General features: G+C 41.4%; 1 protein-coding gene across 1 annotated transcript in view; it reads left to right on the top strand.

The window, feature by feature from the left end:
* The first annotated feature begins 1,810 nt into the window (after positions 1-1,810).
* The window catches only part of kif26bb (kinesin family member 26Bb), a 30,017-nt gene continuing 21,319 nt past the window's right edge, over positions 1,811-10,508 (top strand). The window contains 5 exon segments of the mRNA XM_039782756.1: positions 1,811-2,096; positions 2,317-2,688; positions 5,236-5,709; positions 8,334-8,455; positions 8,610-8,781. Coding sequence (XP_039638690.1) covers positions 2,019-2,096; positions 2,317-2,688; positions 5,236-5,709; positions 8,334-8,455; positions 8,610-8,781 — 1,218 coding nt within the window. The 5' untranslated portion in view covers positions 1,811-2,018.

Genomic DNA, 10,508 nt, shown 5'->3' with positions numbered 1-10,508 from the left:
AATTACCCAGAGAGCAGCGCGGGTTGGTTATATAGCCCGCCGACCATCTGTCGCTGGCGTTAGAAAGCGTTGATGTGGGGCAAAATGTGTAGGAAAAAAAACAACAACAATTACACCCAGGATATTACTCAGCTTTTGTTTATGTTCACAGTTCATATGTTTGGAAAGAAGTAATCATAGGGTAGGCCTACTGCCTAATACCTTTTGGGGAATCGTCATAATAAGACTTTGAAATAGGCAACGTCGTGTATCTAGAAATGATATGAAATCATAATTCATGTTGGAATAATGGTCCTTGTACGAATTAGGCTATATTGTATATTTTGTAATATAAATATGAATGGTTAATAAAGAAAATGTTTCATGGAGTGGAGTGGAGCTACAGTCTGAGTGAAAATCTTAAATTCACTAACTTTTCAGTAGAGCTGGAGATTTTAACAGCCGGCCTACTGTTACGATTTAGGGTATCATCCAACTCTAAAATGAAGTAAATGAGGTTGACTTTTAGGTCTATAACTTTGAATTACCTTTTTTTTTTTCAGAATACACAGTTTCATTTTTATCTTCTCAAACCATCGACTGTATAAAATATGGACGTACCAAAATGCTCAAAGTGGGAAGGCTCCATGGGCTGTTCCCGGTTGCTAGGCCCACTGGGGTATAATGAGCAGGAGCCCCATTATTCATTCTGATTATGAAAGTTGCTCAGTGGCGCATGAAGCCAAAAAAAGTTCAACTGCAATGTATAAAATTACCAGACCCACTTGGGGAAGTGCGCTGGATTTTAAAGCAAATTGAACATAGCCTAGTGGCCAAACAGTGGAATTACAATTCCCGGCCCATCACGTGATGCCCTCTGCCCCAAATACTTCCAGTACGCGTTATGCCGTTTTTGTGCATACAAACACCATAGCAACATGTCCACAGGTAGAAGCTGGACAGGACTGTATGTAGGCCTACGTACTGTTTTAGTGAGACACAAATAAGACAGAAGTGCTAATAACTGTACGCATAGGGGCATAAGGGGCACATTATAACAGGGGGATCTGGGGCTCTTCCCCAAAAAACTTCAATTCCTGGCTCAAATCATTAAGCACATATATTTAGGCCAGTGGTAAGAAGTAGGAATATCCGACTATACAGCCTAGGCTAGGCTACTATACCTTTGTCGGGTATTGATTTTCAATTTTGGCATTCAAATATTAAATAGCTTTTTGTTTGGTTTCTCCTTCATTAGCCTACTCTAATAAAGTTGGGAAAGATTCAACTTTTGGAGAAACGCAACCCGCAATTCACGCTGGGTGGCTAGTCATGTAACCGGTAGGCCTATAACATGTTTGAGCCCCTTGAGCGGTTATTTTTTATTATTATTTTTTTACCGCTTTTTGGGGAGTGGGTTCTTTCTTTCTTTTTTGAGGGGGACAAATCTACCTCTTTTTCCAAATATTGTGGGGGAGGGGGGGGACATATCCCCTGCACCCCCCCCCCCCCTGAAATCTACGCCTATGTAACAAAACAACCTTCAGAAGGCTAGGATATTTTGAAATCATAATGTAAAATGTACCTGCAGTTTCTACAGTTAGCCTACATCATGGGAGTTGTATTGTACTCTTCCATTACATATATATCTGGAACTGTTATGTAGCCTATAGGAGAGAGATTGCTTGGGAATTATGTTTTGAAATGTAGTGAATGCCATTGCCAAACGGTGCAACAGCCGGTTCCTTCTGACTGGTTGTGTGAACACTACTGCCTCCCAGAGGAGGTTAGAATAAATAGCCAAGTGAATTTCATGAAGTGTTCTTCAGTGCGCTCACTCCTTCTCCGCTGTGCCACTGTCATCACTCCTCCACCTCTGAGACAGTAGTGTCTCCGGCCCCTTAGTTTGTCCTATTTTTGCATTTTAAGCCTACCATGAGTGAAATAGTTTTGCTTTTTATCCACGGAGCTTTGGCAAAATTGACTAAAGGTGCACCCTGCCTTTGTTCGGATATCTTTTTAAATATTAACAAGTTGTCATGTCATTCCTGACTGGAGGAGGAGGAGGAGGAGGAGGAGGAGAGAGATTCCCTGTCTCGGTGAGAGGAACACACTGGGTAAGTCAGATTTATTCATTAAGAACAGAATGTGTTACAATTTGTAAACACATTGCATGATCTTTATATAGTTTTATAGTCCATATAAGATGTTGCACTGCAAGACAAAAAAAACACACACATTTGGGTGTGGTTACAGTTGTCCACGTCGATTGACATCTAATTTCCCGTTGCCAAAGCCCACATACATCCTTTCTTTCTATTATAATTTCTTTCTCAGACTCAGAGCTCAGAAGTACATCACTGTGAGCCCGTCGGCTTTTATGCAAGTATTACCGGGAAAGAGTGCCAACCCAAGGAGCGCCCCACTCCTGAGGGTGCCGGAGGATCCAGAGGCGACCCACATCGGAATATGTGCCAGAGAGCGGACGCTGTCCCGTCATACAAGTCCCTCCCTGGAACCGTCGGAGACCGCATCAGGAGTACTATGTCCTCTGGTAGCGGGACTATATGCAGAGGCACTATGTCCGCCAATCCTGACTTTGGGAGGTCTGATCGGAAAGTTGCGTGTTGTGAGAAGTGCTCAGCGACCCTTGTTGCTCTCAAGAAGCAAGCTCTGAGCCTGGCTGTTCACCATCACTTCTCGTGCAAGGTCAGTAACCACGGTGCTCTGATGATGGAGCATGGTCAGGGATGTGGGGGGAGAATAAACGCAAGCAGTCAGGGTGATAGAAATCTTAATGAGGAAAAAATAAAAAATAAATTGTTAAAATTGTGTCTATAGGGTCAAATATTGGCATAGACAAAATGCAAGTGCACACATCTCTGGACCTTTCAGCAGGTGGTGGTATAGGCCAGGGTAGCCTAATAGTTGACAGATAATCACAAACGTGATTAATATACATATAATCTAGAGTTTAAAGATTAGTCGATTTGTTGATTGATGTTAAAATTAATCACCAGCAATTGTGATCGATTGATAGAACATTTTTAAGCTTAAGCATCTTTTAAAAAAAATAAATAAAAATGTTTTAAAACTGACTAGTTCCAGCACTTAAATGTAAATAAATAAAATTTGCTGTTTTTTTTTTTAGTCTGCTATGCCTGTGAATTGTAAATCTTTAGGGTATGGAGTATTGCAAATACAAAACAAGCAATATGAATATGTTAGATTGGGCTCTGGGAAATTGTAATGGACGTTTTTTTCTTCTTTTTAAATTTTTTTTTTATAGGGATTATCTGATTACTTGAGCAATAATGAAAATAATCACGATTTGCAGCCCTGACATCATCATCATCACACACACACACACACACACACACACACACACACACACACACACACACACACACACACACACACACACACACACACACAGACTTTGTTAATAGAGCTGCCATTTTAGACACATTTTCTGAAGTGCTGTATGTTTAAGTCAATTAGAAAGGGTTTTAATATTCATGTGGGCACATCAGTCTTTACAGTGCTGACTCTGGGAGGAATGCACACACATTTCTTCATCTATCTGTACATTTGTCACCACTAACATCCATCAAACACTCCAATCGACAAAGTAAACCAGTGCCGTTGCTGCGTGAGTGGTTCCAAATGGGCATGAATATTTCATCTCGACATCCCTGTGTCATCTCCACAGTCCTCTCCATTGAGGGAAGGCTATTTATTTTTGTCCTCCTAAGTGGGATGGGGCACAGCTACGGTGGGGTCATGTTTTTAAGAGAGACCACAGGCCAGAGCGCGGTACACAGTGTGAGCAGGAGAGAGATGGTATCTTGTGGCCATATACATGGTCAGAAGAAATCTGATAAGCCAGCTATAGCTCCTTGCAGGTTTATTGATCCAAGCATGATTTTTCAAAAGCATCATGGCTCTGTGATGTCATCTTTGTTTTTTTAGATGGGCTTGCAATCGGGCTAAAATGGAAAGTTGAGTCGCCCATCTGGCTACTAGAGCACTTTTCGTCCTTTATGTGTCTGTCATCTTTTCTATTTGATAAATGCAAGACACCCACACCTGAAACAGAAATATACTGGTGGTAGAATTTGTTTATTTTGTCAATTTGATGTAGAATAAAGAGAATAGCAGGGCATGCATGTGGATGAATTGCCCCTGGATATGGAAATTTATAGAAGACATTAGATTAGATTAGATTAGATTCAATTGTATTGTCATTGTGCAGTGTACAAGTACAAAGACAGCGAAATGCAGTTTGCGTCCAACCAGAAGTGCAAAAAAAAAGCAGAAAAGTGCAATGCGATATACAACTATAGACAGGTAGTGCATAGACAGGACAAGAAATATATTGCAGTGTTATAAGAGCAGAATAAATATGGCTATGTAATATGAACAGTGTATGAACAACATGTACAGATATGTGCAATGTAGTAGCAGTGACATTAAGAATAATATAGATAGAGATATATGCAGTGTATTAACAGAATATATAATAAGAGAAACAGAATAAATATGGATATACTGAATGAACCATATAGACAGATATGTGCAGTATGTACAGCTATGTGCAGTGCGGTAACATATGTGCAGGATGAATAGCATGAAGAGCAGTAGAATATGGCTGTTTGGTTGTCAAGGGCAGACCAGACGGGATGTGACACAAGAGTGTCTTTTTCGGGATGAAAAGCAAGTTGATGGCTTGGTGTTTATTTTATTAGATTGACAGCCTGGGTATATGCTGGGACCCCAACTGGGACCCCAACTTTTTCAAATAGTACGATTCAACCTTTTCAGACCTCTTGTCAGAATTTTCTAAATTAAATGTGATTATTGTCATCCAGCTAGATTTTGTCATTTTTTTGCTTACTGACTGTTAAAGATGAGAGGAGTAGTATTAATCAATACTACTGACTCAATGATTACTTTGCTAAGTGCTAAGATTGTTTGCAGTGCCTTCCCATGACTCAATTTCCGTAAGCTCAGTGATCATTCATGTAAATAGTTCTCAAGCCAGAAATCAAACAAAGCAAATTAGCTTATTATGTCTTCACCAGTAGCTTGTGCTGAACCTCTGATCTCATTATGTTGGTCTCTTCTGTGACAATAGAGCTCAAACACAGCATCAAGCACCTAACTGTTAATTTTTTTTTTTTGCCAATTTTCTTTTTAAATGTAAACATTTTTCATCTACTTTTTCACTTAAAAAAAAACAAAACATTTTTGCAGGACTCCGGGGACCTGTCTGCGTTTCTTCATGACAACCTTCGCGTCCATAGTCGGTCCACCAATGACTCCAGGGAGAGAGAGAGGGAGCCGGGCGAGTGTGGAGCCTGTGGCGTGAACCTGAACCAGCTCAAACAAGAGGCCGTCCACTTGGCTCTGAGCAGGGGTCAGTCATTAGCTAAGCCTCCCTTTGAACCCAGCTTTAGCACTGGTACACTGCTGGGACAAAGTGAGACAAAGCACGTAGACAGAGCTCCGAGGGAAGCCGCCACGGCTGTGCATCAACCACGCAGTCGCACCCACAGTCCTCACAGCCCAAGAAGCCCGAGGACGCCACAGAGGACCCCTCAAACCCTCAGACGGAGGGGGCCCAAGCTCCCCAACCCCAATATGGACCGCTGGGTAGAGGAGCAGCAGCAGCTGGTCGCTTCTAAATCTGCATATCCTGATGGTGTCACCATGTACCCTAACCATAAGGTACCCCTAAAAGCCTTCTCTTACCACTATATCACACATAACACATCCCCTAGTCTAGTGAGCGTTCCCCTTTTAATGAGCTATGTGGGTAAGGTACGTCTTTACGGGTGCACGTGTCAGCAAAGCTATGATTCATAGTGCCTAATCGGAGCCTATTTAGATCCCATGGCTGAGGACGTTGTTTAAAAGTACTTTTGCTAATGGAATGGAATTGGGTCATGATTTACCCCTGTCATAAAAACCAGCCAGTCAAAAAGCACTTGTGATCAATAGGGGGGGATGGTCATATTTAACAGGGCGGCTGGTGAAATGTGCATTACCGTGATGGAAGCCACCCCATTGAGCCCGCCCTCCCCCAAGTCCCCAATGAAAAAGGTTGTTAAACCTGTACAAGGTGAGTGAGGGCGTTTTAGATGTTGTATATAGTGTTGGTGGTTCAACTTTGGTGGGTTTTTACTTTTGATCCATATGGACGATCCTTGCTAATCAAAGGTATCGAAATAAAATACAAAATACTGGTATGAGAAAAAAAAAGTTTTAATATAGTAATTTGGAAATACATAAATACATTCCATACACACTGATATTATCACATTTTAGGAATTTAGTAGCCTCAATATGGGTCTGGTCCTGGATATGTTCAGATTATAGGCTAACGTTAGCGGCCCTGTACTGCAGTTTACACTGCATGAACCCCGGCCAAACCCATTATCTGTGGTGACATTACATTAGCCAAACACATGAGTTAATGCCCTCTTCTTAAAAGTTACTACTCTTGTAACATTAAAAAACACATAGGCCTAAAACGGACACTAAAGAATTAGCCTAAAATCTGTCTTGCTTGTCCAAGCGGCGTAATGTAAGCAGCCTAAATATGTAAAAATGAATCAGTCTGATCTTACTTTTTTCATTATCACACTTTGCTAACTAACAGTAGCTCTACACTGTAATACAAGACCAATGCAAGACTTTTTTATAAATTTCTGTCTCATACATGGGTCCTCAACTATGGACTTTGTCCCTGACATATTTAGCTTTAGCTTAATTCTTTCAGCATTACATCATGTATACAAGCCATCATGTGCATATTTAAGACTCCTTTTACAATAATTCTCGTTTTAATGAGTCCTCTTGAAATATTTGACAGCCAAAGGCATTTTTTTCCAGCTCATGGGGCTAGCATTAGCTTAATTAGCCAGCTGATCAAATCTGCAAAATCGACTGTCGCTAGCTACAAATAAGAAGCTGGCTTTTGTCTAATTCTTTCTGAAATCAAGCCCCCATTGTTTCAAAAAGTATGAGGAATTTCAAGTGGTAAGGCTGCCAAAGTTATCATTATGCGCGCTGGGAGAACAGGAAGTTGGATGGTGGGGTTGGATGGTAAATTGGACCGAAAAAGCCTCGAGAGCAATATTGTATGGCAATATTACTTTTAATCGACTTCGCTAATCAGAGTTGATAATAACAATGCAACATCTTACCCAAATGAAACTGTCCTGGGCTTTAGAGGAATTAGCCAGGTGGGTCTCCGCTATGAGAGCAGATCAATACAGGTTTATGTGGCTGCGGTGAAACATTATGCGTGAAAGTAGATGGAGACGAAAGAGAGAGGAGACAAACAGAAGGGCGGAGTAAAAATGGATTGCAGAAGAAGAGAGTGGAAGAAGTGTTTAAGATGGGAGGCAGCAGAAAGGACTGGAGCGAAATGACGATTTAAAGTGATGGAGTGGAGGGCGGGAGAGGAAGAAAGAGATAATAAAAGACTATGCGAGAGCAAATACAGACAGAAATCAGAGCAGAGAGGAAGAGAAAGTGAAGATAAAAAAAGGTTATTAAAGAAGCCATGAGTCAACCAGAAGACAAGAGGAGGAGCGGTGGAGTATCTATATGTATCCATATTACCTCTGGCTACGTATATTTACTTAGCCCTGTCTCTGTTCGCCTCCCAGTCACCTTCCAAACCAACGACTCCTGCAGTTTTTCTGTGGCAGTAATTGGCTGTTTATGGTCGGACATTATTAAAAGAAAAATAACTGAGCTGACTTTGTTGTCTTGCCCTAAATAAAGGCTGAGACATTGATGAGACGTGGAGCTTGAGAGAGGTACGGTACATGAGTGCACCGTTACAAACATGTTGCCCATGGCGAGGCTTGGCGAGTTCATGTTGAGCAGTAGCAAACGCATGCTGAATAGGCCATGTTGCATACAGACGGCACATGTATGAATGACTGCGAAACACATGCCTTTGAGCTACAGCTGTGTAAGTGTTGGTCTTGCTTTACATAAAGCTGCTTGTCTGAGGGTGTGTGTGTGTGTGTGTGTAAAAAACAGTGACAGTATGTTCACTGCACTTCCTCCATTCTGAGTCATGTTTTAAAGTCAGACAGCAGTCACTACAGCCATCACAAACTATTCCTCACACTCCACATGCAGCTAGCTAGAGCTGTTATATGACTGATGGTGTATTGTTTAACCCACTGTGCTCTCAGCCTAGATGCCCTACTTAGACAGACACACTCCATATTGTCCCTAGAGTAATTCCTGTGATAATAGCCCCTTTTGGAGTGGGTGCTGGAGTGCAATTACAGATTTGGATTTTTATAATGAGCTTTCTCCCCTGGAAGGCTGCAGATGATGCTGCGCCGGGATGTGGCGACACCGGGACCGTGCAGACGAGCTCAAAGATCCCTCACATATCCAGAGTGGTGACCATCGCCAACACTGCTGCGATGTCCCTTTTAGCCCGGTAAATATATATACCGTAATACGTATACATGTAATATATCTATATTCCATCAGCAACTGTTGTGTATAAAAATAGGTTTTATCTGCAGCAGGGCTGTACTGGTCACACCACAAGTTTCAGTGATATGACATGCCACCTCCCTTCTTCCCTGTAGGGCAGCCGAGAAGCTCAATCTGACGTTAAGGAAAAAAGGCCAGGCTTCTGATCCAGCTCCCGCTCATTTCTCCACCTGCTTCAGGGAGATGATCCAGAAAAACCCGCTGCCCGTCCCCTCCTGCCTGCTTCAAGCTGCCACTAGGACCAAAGACTCACCTGGTGTTGGCAAGGTAGACCATTGGGCTTTACATTCCAGTAAATGCACAGTAGAGGCAGACTTTTCTGTTTTTTAGCGAACCACATTTGGTTGGGGTGCAGTTTGGTAATAATTCCAGCATTTTCTTTCCAACTACTATTAATTAAAATTGGGTGAATGATTAATTGTAAGCACCCATAAAAGGATACTAAGTGGTCAAAGTAGTCCAATTAAGGATCAACATTTTACTAGTCAATATTTGCCATACTTAACTGATAATAATAACAACTTAATGGCAAATAAATACTTAAAGGTGCCCTGCCATACAAAACTGTTCTTACTTGCATTTTTTGAAATATGTTAGGTCCATATGTGTTTGTGTTATGTTGTGAATGTGAAAATGAACTGCTACCTCCTTTGTCCGCTCTAGCTACTGAAAAGAAATAAGCAGAGAAATCAGGCCCAGTACAAAAGCTGGTCAGTCTGACATCATATTGCCTGAGTTCATTACTATTCATTAGCTCGCCCAGTTGGGCTGGGTAAAGGATTCTGACAGCCAGGCTCTCATTGGCTAGCTGTTAGCCAATCAGATTCAAACAGCTTAGCTTGTTGAATATTAATGAAAACTGGCAGAAATCGAGCAGAGTCTTCCGGTAGGCTTTTTATACCACGCTAGAATGGCTTGAAACAAGGTAACCAAGGCATTTTTTCCACAAAAAATGTTACAGAGTCCTCGGTAGAACTTCAGACATTACCACAAAGTAATGAAATACGTGTGGCAGGGCACCTTTAAAGGAATAGTTTGGCATACTGGGAAATACATTGATGCATGTTCTTGCTGAGAGTTGAATGAGATGATTGACATCACTTTCATGTCTGCACGTTAAGGATGAAGCTACAGTAACCAGTTAGCTTAGCATAAAAAACTGCAGGGGGAAGCAGCATGTAATACAATGTAAAACCACAGCTTTTACATTTTGACTTGTACGGATTACGAAATATAATGTGTTTATTAGTAAAAAGGTGTTGGTTGGTGGATTTGTATTTGAACTTTGGACAGATGGAGGTTAGCTAGTTCCCCCTGCCTTTAGTCTTTATGCTAAGCTAACACCCACTGTCTCTAGCTTTATACTGTACACACATAAAAGTTCATATTGGTCTTGTCCTCCAACCCATAGCAAGAAACTAACAAACTATTCCTTTTTTACAATATTTTAGCTATTTGCTAGGTGTTACTGTTTGATCTAGGATACAATGTTAGCATTGCTAACTGTAGTTACATCACTATGGATATGACTCGACCAGCGTTTCTATACCAAACCTGACAGCTTAAAGCTGCAGTAGGTAAGATTGTGAAGAGCCAGGACTTTGCTAACAAATTAGAACATCGACAACTTCTCAGTCCCTCCTCCCTTTCTGCTGCAGCCCAAACCGTATGGCGTTATATTAGTGCCAAATGTCGAAGCCCCTCCCACACAACGGAGTTTGACAGAACTGCCGGCATGTCAGACAGACAACATTTTCAATAACTAAAACACTAACACAACGTTAACTTTACTCACAAACAGTAAAACGATGCTAACTAGCAGGCTACCGTTAGCCATTTCAGCATCATATCAGACCGACCAATGTGCTAACGTTACTATCATCCTCACCAACGTAGCTTTGTGGACTTTTGACTACTAATAACCAAGTGAAAGATAAATCTTCATGGTAATTATGTTACCCGTTGAGAGGAAATGTGGCTACATCTGCATCGTT

The sequence above is a fragment of the Perca fluviatilis genome, chromosome 18 (genome assembly GCF_010015445.1).
Source record: "Perca fluviatilis chromosome 18, GENO_Pfluv_1.0, whole genome shotgun sequence".
In the NCBI taxonomy this organism is placed as follows: domain Eukaryota; kingdom Metazoa; phylum Chordata; class Actinopteri; order Perciformes; family Percidae; genus Perca; species Perca fluviatilis.
The sequence above is the reverse complement of the archived record's forward strand: the minus strand, read 5'-3'. Positions and strand labels throughout refer to the sequence as shown.